The sequence below is a fragment of the Phocoena phocoena genome, chromosome 21 (assembly GCF_963924675.1).
Source record: "Phocoena phocoena chromosome 21, mPhoPho1.1, whole genome shotgun sequence".
Lineage (NCBI taxonomy): Eukaryota > Metazoa > Chordata > Mammalia > Artiodactyla > Phocoenidae > Phocoena > Phocoena phocoena.
The window spans coordinates 22,497,219-22,517,454 of record NC_089239.1 but is presented as its reverse complement, the minus strand read 5'-3'; the positions used below and the strand labels follow the sequence as shown (position 1 = coordinate 22,517,454).

At 35.9% G+C, this 20,236-nt stretch overlaps 1 protein-coding gene across 6 annotated transcripts in view; it reads right to left on the bottom strand.

Moving 5' to 3' along the window:
- SORBS2 (sorbin and SH3 domain containing 2) overlaps nucleotides 1-20,236 on the bottom strand; it is a 205,575-nt gene that overhangs the window by 89,910 nt on the left and 95,429 nt on the right. For 5 of the 6 annotated variants that reach the window (XM_065899804.1, XM_065899808.1, XM_065899809.1 and 2 more), the window contains exon 1: nucleotides 3,968-3,977. In XM_065899804.1, coding sequence (XP_065755876.1) covers nucleotides 3,968-3,977 — 10 coding nt within the window. Of the gene's footprint in view, nucleotides 1-3,967; nucleotides 4,018-20,236 lie in introns of those variants that run through there. The other variant, XM_065899816.1, reaches the window with a different exon arrangement.

Here is a 20,236-nt window from a genome sequence, read left to right as displayed (position 1 = left end):
GACTTCTAAAATTGGAAGGTTAATGTTCTATTTACGAACAGATTCCAATTCCATTCCCACATTCCTTTTTATTTGGAATGTGCAATAAATAGTTTTGCTCATTCCCCTGCAACCAAAAGAACTTAAATTTAATTCTCTTTGAAAGTTGTAACAAGAAGATGAATTCTTTAACCACCAATATTAAACATAATTAATATATACTGCTGCATGCTAGTCTTATATATTATTTTTCTTTATTTCTTAAGGAGTGTATCCACTTTGTTTATTGGATGTGAGAGAATTTAAGAGTGCTTGAAAGTATGATTTGGACTAATTGTTGGTAAAATCACAAGTAGTAAAGTCAGCAGACCTTAAAATTGATAGAATGATTCTCATGTCAAAATATAATTTCTTAAATATTGACATATGCTTAAAATAACAATTTCATAATGCAGATAATAATTAAAACAGAAAAATGACTTGAAACAACATACGAAAGTAAATCAAAGACCAAATACAGAAAGACATAAATGGTAGAAACATACAACAAAATGTATCTTCAGGAGAGGCACCGATAGGATTTTAGCAATTTCTGCAAACTGAAAATAGCTACGAGGGATGAGTGTTTCTGATAAAATGCAGGTAATATAATTGAATATGCAGCATATAGCAGCTCTCAATGTCTAAAAGGGTTAAGTAGTCCAGGGTGTTGAAAGTGTAAATGGAAAGCTCTCTAAGAGATTTAATTTTCTAGTTCTTTTAATTTTGAACATCTGAAAGCAAGCAGAGATGCAAAGGGAAAATTTCAGAATGAGGAGACCCAAGGTCACTGGTTAAACCTTTGGTTTCCAAAACTCTGTTGAGCACCCACCTCAGTGGATTCACAAGGGTTTGGGGACACAGTTCACATTTTTGAGGAAAACACAGCGATATCTATCAGGCAGACTGCATACACCACTGTCCTGAGGTAGTTCCCAGTTTCAACATGAGAGGTCGTGTTATCTTCCTGTAAATGATGTCACATCTTTGTAAAGCTGGGTTTTTGGTGATTGCTGTGATGGAAAGCAAGCGCCCTGTGAAAGTAACCTGGACCAGTAACTGGGAGTGGTGACGTACAATCTAATTCCAAGTCTGAGAAGTTTTGTAGCATCCAATACGCACAGACATCCCGATAACAAGTAACTGTGGTTATAGAGAATGAGATCAAATGATTACTTTTCAGTTGAAGTATATTATTTTTTCAGATTGCTTCCGAGTTGATAGAACATGAGTACTTACTAAGTTGTTTGCACCTAACTACTTAATAAATACAACTGTTAGGTACTTCTTTTGGCTTGAGAGTGTGGTGGAAAATTACTGAACTATCTTGGCACCGTAAACCAAGAAAGTGTGGGAACCTCTGGGTTAAATAATTTTTGTATTCTAGGTAACTCTAAGAACTAGATAAAATGACTGGACAATTTGTCTTTATTAACAGGTTAATAAAGAGCTTAATTTGAAAAGTCGAGGCATTTGTGAAATTGCTGGAACAGAGAAATCTATTATATTCTGTTTCTACTTATTGTGTCGATACTTTCTGCTAGTTATTGAAGATACCTTTAAGATCACAAAATGAGGGTGCTGTCTTACATACTTAGATCATCCCAAAGAATCCTAATGCTACCGTTACCTTCACACTCATTAATGACCTGCACACTCTTCCAGTCAGCGGCAAGACTCTCAGTAGCTGTTTCTACTGCTGGAAAACACTCACAGGAGTAGACCACATACAGTGAATCATTTGATGTCTTATTCTCTTTCCTCCATAGCTAAGATTTTCCTTAGAAAATAGTGGATCGAAAATTCCAAGAGTACAAATATACAAAACATGCTGTTTTGTATATTTTTATACATTATTTAGATACTTTAGTATGAAAAATGTATCACAATTCCCTTGGCTCGTTTATTATGTATTTGACTAAAAACAAAGAGCTGCTTTAAAAGAATCTTTTTTTTAAACATTAGTGACTGAACATTGAAATAGTAATATATTCCTTTAATGATTGATAGGTATTTAAATAATGAAGACCCATTTTATTTATTGGATACTTAGGAACTAATTTCTACTTCATTTTGAGATACAGTGACAATGATTTTTCAACTTCCTACAGTATTATTTATATATATTTTCAAAAGTGGTATGTTTTTATAGCAACATTATAGTATTTTAACATTTTAAACAAAGGGTTCCAGTCACTTCTAATTAATTATGTATGCATGTGTTTGAATATCATCTTTTATATGCATACATAGATGTATACATTCAGTCATATAATCAAAATATCTATGCAAATTAGCATTCCATATAAAGCCCAGCTTATTCCTTTTAATGAGAGGATGTTTAGAGGGTTATATTCATGCTGCTGTAACAGTAACTTGGCTCAAGTACCCTAGAGAACTAAACAAACTTACAAATTTCTATTTGCCTACTTTGTTATTATGGACTGAATTCTATGAATGGGAAGGTTAATTACTAAATGCATTGTAATGAATATGGCATACTTAGTATAATCACATATTATACCTCTGTCATAATAGGGTTATAATAAATAGGAAAATCAGACTCCACAAAATGAAGGACATTGGGAAGTTATGTTCAACTTAGGTCTGCAGGAAAATGCTGTAGAACAATAAGTAAATACAACTTTCTCCTGTGCACGTCCTGCTGGAGTGATTTTGCAGTTTCACAGTATGACTTACCATAGCTCAGCTGTGGGCTCTCTATTCTACTTGCTTTCTTCAATCACTTTTCCCTAATAATATTTTCCTTTCATTTCCCGTGTATAATTCTGTCATGTCCAGTTGTCCAAATGACTTTTCTTGGTTCATTTCCAGGGTTATAATTTCTCTTGATTTCTAAGCCTTCCTTGTATATTTCAACTGTTTCCAATATCCTCATCTTGCCTGGTGCTCTACACACCTATGGGCTGACCGCATCTTCAGGGGCCAGCCGACCTCGAATGATCTGAGGTCGGTTACGGCAGGTTTCTGCTAAGGGGCAGCCGCAGAATCATGTTCAATAGCGCATGTCTCTACACTTGATCTAGGGATTAGATATTGGTTTTCACCAGTGGTTGTTAATCCTCCCTTGAGGCATTTTGATAACAAGAGACAGCAAAAAGGCAACCAGCTTGACATGAGAAAAATGTCTTCCACTATCCTTTCTCCTTTGCTGTGGAGTGACAGCACTAAAAGAACTTTCCAGTGATCACTTGTGGATAGGAAGAGCTATTTTTAAAATACAAGTTACAAAATTTCAGTGAGACAGTGGTTTTCCAGAATTATTCAACACTGAATATAAAAATTTCAGGGGTAGAGGAAGGTGAAAATATAAGCTAAAATGCTTATATTATGGAAAAAAATCATATGTATCAAGCAAGTATCACAAACATTTTTACAGTTAATCTGTATACAGCACAAGAGTTCAGAGCATCCCTGTTATTAAGCTATTTGGAGATACTGTTCCCACATCAAAAAATATAATGCTTAAGACTTTAGGTGTATTGTATCTGTGGATTAATTAAGCTGATTTCCTGTGAAGCTTTGGCACTCTATCTACGGTCGCTGTCAACATAAAATGTTTACAGAACGGGGGATTTTAAATATTTTCTACTAGAGCAACTTGCCTATGAATTTAACCTATTTTAAGTGAGAGATTTCAAATGTATGCATTGAATGGCATGCTACCTCTTGCTAGGGTTTACAGGAGTTAATGTCATGATGTGATTACAGAAAAAGGGAGTAAGAATAGACAGCAAAATGGAAAAGTCTACTTTTGATAGCTATAAGATTAAAACACAAAAACAAAGAAATCAAGTAATGAATTTAGACTATCTAAGAAACTCAGTATCACATTTAGGATCAGCAGAGGGCTAAACTAATGATTTAGGGCCAAGATGATATTTAGAGAGCAAGGCTGAAGAGTTTAGAACTAACAGAGACAGCATACCTGTGTTCATTTTGACCTTGGAGGGTTTGTTATTAAAGTCTTCAGTTTTCCTGTAGAAAAAAAATGATGTATTAATTTGTTCACTAGCATGGGGAACAAAATATCATGAAAGAGTGTTTTTGTTTTTGTTCTGTTTTGGTGCACCTGTGAGTTAATATCACATGATCATTAGTCTTATTTAAATTAGAGTTTAATAAGGTGGCCAGGGCTTCCCTGGTGGCGCAGTGGTTGAGAGTCTGCCTGCTGATGCAGGGGACGCGGGTTCGTGCCCCGGTCCGGGAAGATCCCACATGCCGTGGAGCGGCTGGGCCTGTGAGCCATGGCCGCTGAGCCTGTGTGTCTGAAGCCTGTGCTCTGCAGCAGGAGGGGCCGCAGCGGTGAGAGGCCCACGTACCGCAAAAATAAATTAATTTAAAAAAAATTTTTAAAAATAAGGTGGCCAGAATTTATAATTCTATTCAAGTTAAACTTCAATTATTATTGGTCTTATTATCCTAAACATAAACTTATGTTTTTGTTTAATGGTGACTATTAATGGATGAAAATGGGGTTTTCATTGTTAAAAATTAAATTGCTTTCATAAACATTTATAATAACAGTTTTTGTTCTCTAAGCCAGAAAGGATCACTGGTTGTTAAGCGTCCTCTTCCAGAATTTTAATAAGCACTCTGGTACTTTGAAATCATTACCTTACATTATTCAATTTATTATATTCAATTTGTTATAGAGTTAATTTACTACCAGGGAGTGTTTAATGTATTTAATATGTATGTTGAGCAAATAGTCAAAGAAGATAAGATTCATATATTTTTACAAAGATGCAAGAAATAAATGATTACTACAAAACCCACTTCTGTTTCAGTATCCGATATGGTGGTTTTTCCCATTGAAGTGTTTGCTGTACAACAACTGAGATTAATTCATTAGAAATGGTTGGGAAAATGGTGCTTGTTGTAGAAAAACATTTTTTAATATTTGTATTATTTCTTGACGTGTGAGATGACTTAGTCCTTTCCCTGGCGTATTCTCTTAGCCCATTTTTGGAGTTTCTTATTTATCCATACCCTACAACCAAAGAGAAAGGATAGGCTCTTCAGGAAGCAGTTCTTTTAAGAGGAAGAGCTCTCTGAAAGATGGTTAACCCTGGCCACTTTGCCTTGGCTCCTGAGTAGGGCCTGTTGTTAATGAACGTGAACTTCCCCTGCACCACACGTTCAGTTTCCATGTGCGTTAGCACTCTAACATCCGATAGTTAAAACAATTTTTATCTGTACCTCATGGATGAGTAGGGATAGGGTTGAAATGAAATCACCTGTCATGACCTGTCAAGAAAGACCTTCAGTAAATAAGTTTTTCTTCATTCTCTAAAAAGAGCACCAAATGAGCTTCCTGGCTTTCTTGTGTTTGCCTGTCAGGGTTCTGGCCCTGTCCTCTTTTCTGACCATTTCTCCGGTCCTCATATGTTCTGCTCTAGTCATCATTCATCATTTTCTTTCAACATGGCCATCAAAGTTCACCTCTTATAGAAAGCCTGGTTCTATTTCGTACTAATGTGAAATTCTAATAATAAAATTAAAGTATTCAATTGGGAAGACTGGACAGCTACATCAAAAGAATCAGACTGGACTACTTGCTCACACCATGCACAACAATAAATTCAAAATGGATTAAAGACTTAAATGTAAGACCTGAAACCATAACACTTCTAGAAGAAAATAGAGGCAGTATGCTCTTTGACACTGGCCTTCATAATATTTTTTTTGGATATGTCTCCTCAGGCAAGGGAAACAAAAGCAAAAATAAACAAATGGGACTACATCAAACCAAAAGCTTTTGCACAGCAAAGGAAACTATCAACAAAACATAAAGACCGCCTACCAAATGGGAGAAGATATTTGCAAACAATTTATCTGATGAGGGGTTAATATCCAAAATATACAAAGAATTCATACAACTTAACATCAAAAAAAATCAAACAACCCAATTAAGAACGGGCAGAGGATTTGAATAGGCATTTTTCCAAAGAAGACATACAGATGGCCAACAGGCACGTGAAAAGATGCTCAACATCACTAATCATCAGGCAAATGCAAATCAGAACCACAGTGAGACATCACCTCACACCTGTCAGAATAATTATTATCAAAAAGACAACAAATAACAAGTGCTGGCAAGGATGTGGAGAAAAGAGTATACCCTCCTGCAGTATTGGTGAGAATGTAAAGTGTTGCAGCCACTATGGAAAAGAGTATGGAGATTCCTCAGAAAATTAAAAATAGAACTACCGTAAGATCCAGCAATTCCACTCCAGGGTATTTATCCAAAGAAAACAAAAGCACTAGTAAAGATATACACACTCCTACGTTCGTTGCAGCATTATTTACAATAGCTAAGTTATGGAAGCCAACCAAGCACCCATCCATACATTAATAGATAAAGAAGATGTGGTATATATGTACAATGCAATATTACTCAGCCATAAAAAAGAATGAAATCTTGCCATTTGTGGCAACGTGGGTGGAACTAGAGGGTATAAGTGAAGTAAGTCAGGCAGAGAGACACAAATACTGTATGATTTCACTTATATGTGGAATCTAAAAAACAAAACAGGGAATTCCCTGGTGGTCCATGGTTAGGACTCTGCACTTTCACTGCCAAGGGCATGGGTTCAGTCTCTGGTCAGGGAACTAAGATCCCACAAGCTGTGCAACATGGCCAAAAAATAATTTTTTTTTAATAATTTAAAAAACCAAAACAAATGAGCAAACATAACAAAACAGAAACAATCACAGATACAGAGAACAAACAGGTGGTTGTCAAAGGGGAGGGGGGTTGGGGGAAGAGAGAAATAGGTGAGGAAGATTCAGAGGTACAGACTGCCAAGCTGCAAAGTAAAGATGTCACAGGTATGAAATGTACAGTGTGGGGAATATAGTTAATAATTATGTAATATCTTTGTATGGTGACAGATAGTAACTAGACTTAATGTCATGATCATTTTGAAATGTATAGAAATATCGAATCACTATTTTGTGTAACAGAAACTGACATAGTGTTGTAGGTCACCTATACCTCAAAAACAAACAAATGAACAAACAGACTCATAGAAAAAGAGATCAGATTTGTGGTTGCCAGAGGCAGGGAGTAGGGGGAGGGGGAATTGGATGAAGGAAGTCAAAAAGTACAAACTTCCAGTTACAAGATAAATAAGTACTAGGGATGTAATGTACAACATGATAAATATAATTAACACTGCTTTATGTTATATATGAAAGCTGTTGAGAGAAAATCCTAAGATATATCATCACATTGAAAAATATATTATTTTCTGTTTCTTTAATTTTGTATCTCTATGAGATGATGGATGTTCACTAACTTATTTTGGTCATCATTTCACGATGTATGTAAGTCGAATCATTATGCTGTTTACCTTAAACTTATACAAGTGCTGTATGTCAATTATATCTCAATAAACTGGAAAAAAGTTATTTAAACCTACAAAAATTTTTAAATGTGAACACCAGCTAATTATAATGATACCTTCTACCCCAGGGTAGGGGGAGAAATGGGGAAATAAAATAGCATGGAAAAAAATACACATAAATGATATGAGATGTATATATGAACCAAGAAGAGAAGGATTTTATCTTTTTTACACCTAGATTGAATTACTAATACCCGGTACTCAATAAATACTAAAACAATGAGCATATAGAATGGATAAAATCACAGTACTGATGTTCATCCCAATTTATATTTTAGAGCTATAAACTGAAAACAACACACATGACATCCTCATTATGTAGTGTTTTGGTATCACCTGATTGTGTATAGTGTCACATTCTTGCCCATCCACCCTGGAAGGACACTGCAGCAGTGTAGGAGAAGCAGGGCAGGAGTAATGTGTACGGTTGCCACATCTAGGACTGAGAGAATTACCACAATGTTACACTGAATTTTACGGTAAAATTTCACAGGCCAATTGACATTAAATAGAGAATGAAGGAAACTTTATTATGATGAGTTTTATCTCTTATTTTTCAGCTGGTATAAATAAAGAGGCACATTTCTATTTTCTTTTTCAGAATACAAAAATAAATGTGGTACATAGCTAAGTATGTAGCCTTAATACCTTAATGTAGCCTACTTGGTAGCCTTAATACCGCCTGGATTGAAGGGATGCCAATGAAGTCAGGGAAGAAGGCAGTGGTCAGTGCAGGAGCCTTGAGAAAACTCCATCAGATGTATTTATTTTAATGTCTCAGGAGCAAAACTCCTAATACGTTAACCTTAAATGGACAAAATAAATGGAAAAGTAAAGCCTCGGGGGATGTCTGTGACCACGGCTGAGGCAACTGCTAAAACAAGAAGGAATAAACAAGTCTCCAGAAAAATGAGGACTGTAAAGACATTTCCCAAATTCTATTTATCACTCCTTTTCAAAACACTTGACGTTTAAAACTGTTTTAAGTTTTAAAACTGAATGACAAAGACAGTGTTTGAGCTGGAACAATACTGATTGATAAAGAAACCATCAAACAGAAGGAAAGTTAACTCTCAGAACACAAAACCTACTACTCTAATAATGTTTTTATACCAAGTTAGGGAACTAATAATCAGCATTTGTTGTTTGAATTCAAATGCCGATATTTACAAAATATCTGACACTGAAAAAAGTAAAATTGGATTAACAGGAACAAAGAAAGGCGCCACAAATCCTTGAGCTTTTCATCTTTAAAGTGATGTATCCTGTTACTTATAAATGTAACACGTGAGGTTTTTTAGCTTCGCATTGTTTTAGATGTCAAAATGTGAAATGACTAACTTCCTAATCAGGCAAGACATTTTCCAAGTTTTAAAAGAAAAGCCACAGTGATTGAGCTCTGCAGAAGAACCCGAAACCGAAGGCTTCTTGGGTGACTAATAAAAATGCATGATTCTATTTCCATTATTTGTACTAAAGCCATTAACAAGTCCACAACTGAGAACTCTCTTTAGACAGTTTGAACTAAAGCGAATCTAATCTCTTTTGTTCTGTTCTGAAAAAGTGTCTTTGATTGTACTTACATAACAAGCACAGATTATTCTGGAAAGCATCAAATTCCTGGAGTGTTTGCATGCTACTAGGAGAGACAGTATTTCAAGTATTCTCTTAAATTGGAATTGAACCAGGTCCAAGACTATGAAAACTGACCATAAAATGCAGACTACCTTGAACCTCAGCAGAGGATCCAGAGAGCAGAAACTATCTGTACATTAGAGTATCAAAATGGTATTCAACAGGTGGAGCAGAGATGTATTTACTTAAGTTCAGTTCTTGCTGAAGTTTTTAAATAAAAGGCAACATTATATGTATCCAATTTGTGTATAGCAATGGATTTGTTTTTCTCACAGGTCAGAGTAGGGTTCTTTCCCAATATGCATTGGCAGTAGATTGTGCTTGTTGTTCATGCATGGATAAGACATGATTTGGTGGCTATGGTCTTTTAATTCTGCTTGAATTTCAGTGATCAGATATCTCTTTTTTTTTTTTTTTATGGATCAGAGTCGGCTTTATTTCCAACATTCGTATGACAACAGGTTGGGTAATTTAAGTTTTGAATGAGGATCCCAAGATGTTTGATTGTTCATTCATGGGCACCAACATGACTTTGTGCCCATAATCTTGTAATTCTGCTTGAAATCTTTTGCTTATGAGGCATCCCATTCTGAAGAGGACCAGAGGCAAATTCCCTCCTCAATTCTGGCCAAGAGTTCCGTGTTAGTCATTTTGTTTTTGTAGACTCGATTTTAAGCACCAAGGCCAGCCATACAACTATAGGACTACATTTTAGCTCGGCTAATGTGAGGAGTTTAAGATTGGAGCCCAAAAGATTTTCCATGGAATAATTTTAATCCAGTAAATTGCTAGGTTATTTTAAAATTGTTCTATTCACAGTTCATATATCATTCAGAAAAAAGGACTCACAGATAGTCAAAGTGGTGGGAAAACATTGAGGGATGTTAGATTTCTTAGAGGTATTTTAAACACAAGAATAAAAGTACGGTGCATATTAATTTTATGCACCAGATTTTAGCCTGAATTTACTTTGAAATGGTATATGTACCACTCTTTCTGCATAAACTACCCTGAGTGGTCAAATCCTTTCTCTCTCTGTGGTAGGGTTAGCCGTATTCATAAATGCCCAATGATTTCACTTTTCAGTTATAGCCAAATAACTTAATTTAGGCTGTTGACATTTATCTTTAGTTATCTTTTCTAATATATTAATGTGCTGCTTTGAAATGTTCACAGGAAATACCCTAAGTAGTTTATTATGTCCTTTACAGTCCCTGAGCTTAGAAAAATGAGAATCCACATCTCCCCCTTTTCTGAATGGTTTCTCTGCGTTGACAGCCGGTATATGACGTCAACTCAGGGACTCCTTTGCCTCTGAGTGGGTGGTACAAATCATCTCAGTCACTAATGAGGGCAGCCTCCACATAAGAACTTAAATCCCTCCCAACATTCCTGAGCTAATGGTGCCTGAAGATGGGTCCTTAGTATTCAGAAGCCAAATCATCCACAGCATCTATATGTGAGTGCTGGGATCAGAACACAAATAACATCATTTCTAGGAATAAGGCAAAATCATTACTGTGAATAGTGATGAGTGAAAGGACGCGAGGCCATTGACAATTTTCATAAAAAATGCAAAGTGTTCTTTTTAATTATACCAAATTTCATGATACCTGGAAAAATTTCCTCAAGAGCACCATATGTTTTTCAAGGAAACTAGCAATTTTCTTTCTGAGACTTTACAATGCAAGCTAGTCAAAATGCGTGCAGATTTTCTGTAAAATGTATACTAGTTAGAAGTCAATCCTGGTAGATAATTTTCTTTCTGATGCTATTTCAAAGCCTCAAAGTCTGTGATTTACTCTCTTTTTTAATTATAAAAGAATACTGGTTTCTTTTTGCACTAAATTGTCATGTGATTTAATATTGCTCTAGTATCCTGCTGTCATGGTATCTTTTACTTTTATACTGCAATACTTAAGGATGATTATAGGATACATCTAAGTACTTACAAATGCATTTTTTTCTAAGACAAAATTATTGATCAACTTGATAGTACTGTACTAGAAAATTTCCATTGGTTTCTATTCTATAAGTCAAAAGCCGTGTATTCCTAATGAAAATAAACCAGAACCTTAATGTGGATCTGGTGAGTCAGGCACATCGTCAAAGAAACATAGAAAGAATTAGACTATAGAAATACATGTTACAGGTGAACTGAATAGTGTTGGAAGGATAGGTCTTGAAGTCAAGTGCACCTGGATTCAAGTCCAGTTTTGCCCATTTCCAGCCATCTAAATGATTTATAGCAACATCATTATCATCTTCGGCAGTAGCAACAGCAGCAAGATCAAACCCCTCCCCGCAATGCAGCAAACCATCCCCGAACTGGATAACTGGCGTCATGCCCAGTCACCAATATTTTGAATATTTTGAGACAGACTTTTATCTTTGATTGAGTCATAAGAGTATAATCTAGACTTTCCTGAAAACACACAGACTATATTTTATTGCTTTAAATTAAACTAAGCCACCACAGTTCGTAAGGTTTATTTGTATGTATTTTCCCATTACTCAATTATTCCATGCCCAACTTAGCAACATACTGGAATTGAAAAGGAATTCTGCTTTCCAGGCAGCTTTTCTTTCCTCCTTAAACAGAGCCTTCTTTTAGCAAAGTTCTCCCCCTGCCCCACCACCACTGCAGTGAATAAGAGGAGACAGACCTAAAGAAATGGTTCAATCAGACACTTGCCTCCTATGCCAGCTACGTCATTGCTATTGAACCTAAGGGAAAGTGACACTTAAAGGTCGTGACAATTAGCCTTTAAAAAAAGACTTTCCATTACCTTTGGCAGCTTATAACCCAAGGTGATGGGTGGAGGAAAGAAATGTCTGTAAAATGTCACATAAAGAATTGTGTGGCAGATTGCAGAGTGATAGCATCCTGATGACAGCCATTCCTGTTTAGTTCAGTAAGTGAAAGTATCTCCCCTGCTTTCCACCATTGCAGAGAGTACCATAAATTTCTACTTTGAGGAGCAAATCTTTGATCTTTGAAAAAAAAAGTGTACTTCTTTCTTTCTGATTTGGAAGAAGTAAAACTGTCTCTATTTGCAGATGACATGATATTACATATAGAAAACCCTAAACATTCCACCAAAAAATGGTTAGAACTAATAAACGAATTAAGTAAAGTTGCAGGATACAAAATCAATGTGCAAAAATCAGTTGCTTTTCTATACACTAATAACAAAATATCAGAAAGAGAAATTAAGAAAATAATCCCATTTAAAAATGCATCAAAAAGAACAAAATACATAGGAATAAATGAAACCAAGGAGGTGAAAGATCCGTACACTAAAAACTGTAAGACATTGATGGAAGAAAAGGAAGAAATGGAAGAAGAGATAAATAAATGGAAAGCTATTTCAGGCTCATGGATTGGAAGAATAGTGTTAAAATGTCCATACTACCCAAAACAATCTACAGATTCAGTGCAATCCCTACCAAAATTCCAATGGCATTTTTCACAGAAATAGGAAAAACAGTTCTAAAATTTGTGTGAAATCACAAAAAACCAAATGAATAGCCAAAGCAATCTTGAGAAAGAAGAATAAAACTAGAGGCATCGGGCTTCCCTGGTGGTGCAGTGGTTGAGAGTCTGCCTGCCGATGCAGGGGACACGGGTTCGCGCCCCGGTCCAGGAAGATCCCACATGCCGCAGAGCAGCTGGGCCCGTGAGCCATGGCCGCTGAGCCTGCGCGTCCGGAGCCTGTGCTCCGCAACGGGAGAGGCCGCAACAGTGAGAGGCCCGCGTATCGCAAAAAAAAAAAACTAGAGGCATCACACTTCCTGATTTCAAACTATATTACAAAGCTATAGAAAAAAAAATATGGCATTGGCATAAAAACAGACACATAGACAAATGGAACAGAATAGAGAGCCCAGAAATAAACCCATGCAAATATGGTCAATTAATTTATGACAAAGGAGCCAAGAATATACGATGGGCAAAGGATAGTCTCTTCAGTGGTGCTGGGAAAACTGGCCAGCCACATGCAAAAGAATGAAACTGGACCGCTATCTTATACCATATACAAAAATCAACTCAAAGTGGACTAAAGACATGAATGTAAGACCTAAAACCATAAAACTCCCAGAAGAAAACATAAGGCATAAGCTTGACTTTGGTCTTGGCAATGATTTTTTGTATTTGACAACAAAAGCAAGGCGACAAAAGCAAAAATAAGCCAGTAAGAGTAAATCAAACGAAAAACTTCTGCACAGCAAAGGATATCGTCACAAAAGGAAAAGACAACCTGCAGAATGGGAGACAATATCTGTAAGTCGTATATCCGATAAAAGGTTGATATCCAAAATATTTAAAGAACTCATACAACTCAACTGCAAAAAGCCAAAAACCAAACTAAAATAAAACAAAACTCAAAAAACCGAATTGATTTAAAAACGGGCGGAGGAACTGAACAGACGTTTTTCCAAAGAAGGACATGCAGTGGCCAACAGGTACATGAAAAAGTGCATAACATTACTAATCATCAGGGGAATGCAAATCAAAACCACAGTGAGATTTCACTTCACACCTGTTAGAATGGCTATTATCAAAAAGACAAGAGATAACAATTGCTGGTGAAAATGTGGGGAAAAGGAAACCCTTGTGCGCTGTTGGTGGGAATAAATTGGTACAGGTACTATGGGAAAAAATATGGAGGTTCCTCAGAAAATTAAAAATAGAACTATCATGTGATCCAGCAATCCCACTTCAGGGTATAAATCCAAAGGAAATGAAAACAGAATATTGAAGAGATATCTACACTCCCATGTTCACTGCAGCATTATTCACAATAGTCAAGGTATGGAAACAACTTATGTGTCCACCAACTGACGAATGGATAAAGATGCGGTATATTTACACAATGGAATATTTATTCAACCGTGAGAAAGAAGGAAATCTTGTCGTTTGTGACAACATGGATGAACCTTGAGGGTATTATGCTAAGCAAAATAAGTAAGACAGAGAAAGACAAATACTGTATGGTATCACTTATGTGTGGAATCTAAAAAAGAAAAAAAGTCAAATTCATAGAAACAGAGAGTAGGAAAGTGGTTGCCAGGGGCTGGGGGCCAGGGGGAAATGGGGAGAGTTTGGTAAAAATGCACAAACTTTCAGCTATAAGATAAATAAGGGCTGAGGATCTAATGTAAAACATGATGACTATGATTGATAACACTGTATTGTATAATTGAAATTTGCTAAGAGAGTAGAACTTAAATGTTCTCACCAAAAAAAAAAAAAAGATTAATATGTGAAGTGATGGATGTGTTAACTAGATGGGGAGAATCCTTCCACAGTGTATACATATATCATCACTATGTACACTTTAAATATGTTACAACTGTATACGTCAATTATAACTTCCATAAAGTTGAAATTTAAAAATGTTAATAACAGTTATGTTCAATGTAAAAAAATTGAAAATAAAAGAACCATTTTTTAAAAATTTGAGCTTTGCTAAATATCCTTTTTTTAAAAATTAAAAAACTTTTTGTATTGAAGTATAGTTGATTTACAATGCCATATTAATTTCTGCTGTACAGCAAATTGACTGAGTTATATACATTTATAGATTTTTAAAATATTCTTTTCCATATGGTTTATCCCAGGATATTGAATATAGTTCCGTGAGCTATACAGTAGGATCTTGTTGTTTATTTATAAATTTCCTCCTATTTTTAATTTTAAAACCTTTCATTTTGGCCTCCCCTGGTGGCGCAGTGGTTAAGAATCCACCTGCCAATGCAGGGGACACGGGTTCAAACCCTGGTCTGGGAAGATCTCACATGCCACGGAGCAACTAAGCCCGTGCGCCACAACTACTGAGTCTGCGCTCTAGAGCCCGCGAGCCACAACTACTGAGCCCGCGTGCCACAACTACTGAAGCCCGCGCTCCTAGAGCCTGTGCTCTGCAACAAGAGAAGCCACCACAAGGAGAAGCCCGCGCACTGCAATGAAGAGTAGCCCCCACTCGCCGCAACTAGAGAAAGCCTGCGCCTGGTAACGAAGACCAAACGCAGCCAAAAATAAATTAATTAATTAAATTTTTAAAAAAACGTTTCATTTTAATTTTTATATATTGATATCACAAATCATCAGATATAAAAAGAAATTATGTAATCTAGTTTAGTTTTATATATATCATATTTAGACTTTCAGTGGAAGCAAACATTAAATGCTGTGGCAGTAATAAAGACTTATCATTTTATGTGTGTTTTATTTCTTAAACCACAACTTCTGAAAAGGACCTTGGATCAATCATCTTGATTTTCAGATTAGGCTTTTGAGGATAAGAGAAATGACTGCTCCAAGATCAAACAGTAAAAAGCTGACCCTCAAAAATGACTTAGCTTTCCTGACTGTTAGTGAAAAAAAGGCGTCTCCTTTTAAGGCATCTTGAAATGTCAACTGAAATCAAGATAATTCCCCTCAACACATTACAGTTAATTATAATACATTACATTAGGCATAGTTGCCTAATTGAGTGCTGATATGTTGGGGGTTCCAGGAGAGAAGGAGGTGTGGTACGAGGCAGGCCTGGCTGATGAATAAGTAAGGGCTGTTAGCAGAGGACCATAGGATTTATTCTTGTAGAACTAATATGGAAATAATGGTTGCTTATGACAAGGATTTCTTTTGCCCGACGACTGCACAAGCCCAAATACAAGGCTCTATTTAGACTTAAGCCTAGACCAATAGCTATTGCTATATTTTTTTTCAGAAAACGTCAGGACTTTAAGTTGAGAATGTTTATTTTAATGTATTTCCATGGCAATGTTATTTTATGAAATAACCGTTAAATAATCCTGCTTATTGTTAATTGACTATTAAAGAAACAGTCATATTTTTTCTTTTGATTGAACGAACACACCTGCTTCCTGAACACCTGAAATAACATTTACATAACTTAGCAAGGGCAAAAGCCTGCTGTATACCGCCAGTAGTGGTACAAACCTGTGTTTGTGTGTGCCTCAGATATGAAATGGTGAAACTCTGCTTGATACGTGGAATTTGAATTTTGGGTGTGGGGGATGGTGGTAAGAAATTTGCTCTAATTTAGTCATTTAACATTTAAAGAGTATTTCTCTTGCAAAGTTTATTTAGAATGAAAATGTATCTCAAGTCACTTCACATATACCTTAAGGTCATTGTACTAATTTGTGAAAATCCAAGGAAGAAAATAAGGGACCATTGGGGGAAAATACTGTCTCTGAAGAAATTCTGAATCTATTAAAATTTGAAACTTTTGATATTTTTGTTGGCAAAAATATCAAAAAGTGGGCAGCTTATGATACTATTCATTCGGAGCCAATGAAAATAGATAATAAAGATAGATATCTTCCCTTTTCATTGTTAAAATTATGTATTTCTGTAATATTTGGAGTGCAAAAGTAGTTCACTAGATCTTTAGCGAGAAGTCTGGCAAATTTCTTCATGACATCTCTAGGTACTAACTGTAAAAGTGTTAGGTGGAATTAGAGGTGAATGAAAACTCATTTTCAGTAGTGCCTTTCCCTGCCTATGTATCTTCAACATTTTTATTTTGGGGAAGAATACCTGGCATGTTCTACAGAAGGCATACATGCGAGAGAGGATAGGTAATAAGTAGAAAGACAGATTATCTTGACAGTCTGAATTAAACTTCAACAGGGATAAATAAGTCTTGCAATTTAGCTAAACCAAATTATTTCATGATTAGGTTGAAAAGACTGATTTCTCAAAACTTTATCTGAAATACATCTAGGAGCTTCAGTGGGCTGTGAGCTCAGTGTGACATAGTGCTTTAAAATATAATTATATAAAAATGAACAGTGGTTGCAGAAATCAAGGAAGATTATGATCCTACTTTTATGGTCATGTTGGCACCTCCTCACTGCAATTTAAAAATGTCGTCTTTTTGCTGTTGTCCATGAACCAACTTGGTATGGATGTGAGTGTCTCACCAGGTTTTAGGGCCTGGCACTGAATGCTGAAGGGAGGTGGTGAGGCCACTGTGTGATTTGGTGGAAAGAGCTGCCACGAGAGTGTTAGCAGCAGTAGGAAAATTATTGACCGTACCCTGATTTGTTGTTGTTGTTACTGTTTTATCTCAGGGAAATCATCCCAGTGGCTTTTAGGATTAATGCTCTTAAATCATCCACACTCATGCTTTGCACTGACAGGGAGACAGATAACAGTTGTAAATAGAAGTTTCAATATTCCCTTCAGATGTACCTGCATTTAAGAAACATGATATACAAATGGGACTGTTTCTCAGTGCTGGGTTTTTAACAATCTGGTTTACAACTCTCATCAGAAAGGATGTAAATGACTCCATCCTAGAACTAAGTGCTTTAATAATTCTGAATTATACAACAAAACTGGGGTTGCTATCTATCGCTCTTTTGCTCAGCAAAATGCCAATCCAAATGACCTCACCTCTAGGTCTTACCCAATTCACATGTACCCAGCATTCTTCATTTTTTATACCTAATATAGTCCTTTATACCCTGCCACTATTTAAAGCTAAAACTTTCACTCAATCCACCAAAAATAGGCAAAGAAAACAACCTACAAATTTATACTTAAATTATACTTTGGAGAACAGTGAAAATTATTTGAACAAAGATTTTGTCCTTTCCTAACACCTTTACCTGACACATCTGCTGCATCTAGAAATGGTTGGAATAGTCTTTTAGATGATTGTCGGGCATATTTTAACATAGGCAGTTAAATCTTACTTGATCTGCTCCTTATTAGTCTTTTTTCCCCCTTTTATCTATGGGAACAAGCCTTCCACTTCCTTCCTTTTATTTTGGACTGCCACTGCTCTTTGAAAAGCATAAAGACTTCATCTTGACATCACAACTGCATGAGGACAGGAACTCTTTCAGGGAAGGCTGGGTTCCCCTGCAGGGTAAGCTGTGACATGAGGTCATGACCTTAAGGACCCACCCTGGGCTTTTTGTTCACGCTGACTCTACTGTGTTCTACTTCAGTTTCACAGGTAGAGACTATCTGCCGTGAACATTCCCATGACAAAAGTCTGACACTCACTGACTTCAATATCATTTCTTCTCTGTTAATACAGAGCAGAGCATTCCCTCATTTCTCTCACAACATTTGGAAACCTAGAAACAGTGTTGTGCCCATGTGCTATCACACCAATTCTAGCAAATATATTTGAGGAGAGCGATCCCTTTTCTATTCTCTAATGTGAACTCATCATTGTTGGAATGGTGCCTGTCTGCCCTTCCTGTGTCAGGGTAAGAAAACGGAGCTCATCATATTACAGTTCATAAATGTATCAAATCGACAATTTGTACACCTTAAGCGTACAAAATGTTGTATGTCAGTTATATCTCAATTAAAAAAAATATATAGCTCATATTGGGAGGGAGCAAAAGAAAATGGGTGGGCCAGAATGTTAGCAACTTTCTTTTTTGTGGGAGGGGCGACTTCAGAAATATACATATACCCTCACCAGCAGCTAGTAAGTGGCAGAGTCAAGCTTTAACAACCCATGTTTTAGGGAACTTTCAGGTACATGCTCTTAACATTCCATTATATTCTTCACTGTATTAAAGTGGGTATCAGTATTTAGTCTTATGTGTGTATATGTGCTTGGGCAAATCTCTGTACTTCTTTCTGCCTGAGCGTTTTAATTTATAAAATGAAAAGCTTGTTTTAAAATTCAAAAGCATATAAGGTCCTTTTATGGTGTGAAATTTTCTTAAATCCAAGAAGGGTATATTTAGCTGACTTATATTTATTGCGAACCTTTACAGTGCAAACCAATATGCTTACTAATATGATTGTATATAATATAAAGCAGAATCTTACTGGAAGTCAATATTTTAATGACTCATTTACACATTAAAATTCGGAAGAAAGAGATTTTAAAAGATCTGTATTTCTAATAGCATCAGTATGAGATAGATGTGTATTAGTACAAGTCCAAGCCATCATCCAAGGATGTTAGTTATCCTCTTAGCTGCCTAGTTTACTTAAATCCAGAAGTGAGATCTATAGACCTCTTTCTATATAACATGTCTTCCCATATTGTCTCACGTGTCCTTCAATGGAGATGATCCATTTTAGGATTTCATCTCACCGAAAACGATATCCATTTTATAAATGTACATCCAAAACTATTTGTCTAAAAATAAACTTCAGTCAGTAAATTATTACCCCCTTTTTAAAGCTTTTTTCATTATGGGTGGTGTGGTGGTGCCAGGGATATTGGGAGTGACAAGAATCATTGATTTTGTTGGCTTTCTATTAGAATTTGCAGTGGAAAAAACAGATAAGTCAAGGGTGAGGTTTCAAATTCCAAATGTTACATTATTTTGCATATCTCGTATTTCAAAGAGTAAAGTCTGTTGACCTTTGAAGAAACAAAAGCCTAAAAGATCTCAGCACATTGTGTTCCAAACTAGTATTTTCATTACATTTTCTTACTGGCTGAATTAGTCATGTCATCACTTGCTAAACTATAACAGCATGGGAAGTGCAGTGGTATTTCACGTTAGTTTTCACGTGGATGATTGCTGCTACACGCTTTGGTTAACGTTGAAGTTTGGTATCAGGCTCACAAACAAATTGCCGAAGTCTTATGACCCACGGAAATTTCAATCAGCCCGTTCCCCTTTTCAGAATCTTTGGAATTTGAACGTTTACTCAGCATAAATTATGATTTAATATATTAGGTTATTTGTATGGTAACTATGTGAGAAATGTGTCATTAAGTTAAAGTGATTGAGAAAGACAGTCAGATTAAGGAGAAGTATGAATTAGCGAATGTTTGTGAAGAAACAATTTATTTTCCTTTAAAAACGTGGATTAACTCTAGGTCCAGGACATAATGCCAAAAATGGGTCCTTTGGGGTCCCAGTTTAATAAACACATAAGAATGATTAGTACATATGGCATCAAATTACATGTAGTAAATGTTTCATAAAAGGTTTATTTTATGTAGTTTAGGTATTTATGCTAGCATTTTCTTTAAGAACCTAGCTTTTAATATCATCAAAAGTAAATGGCAGCCTAGACCCTCATCCGATTATCATTTGTAAATTGATACATTTAAGTTACAATTCAAATATACTTCATACTTATTTCCCATTTCATACTGGGTTCATGGTATTCCCCTCTC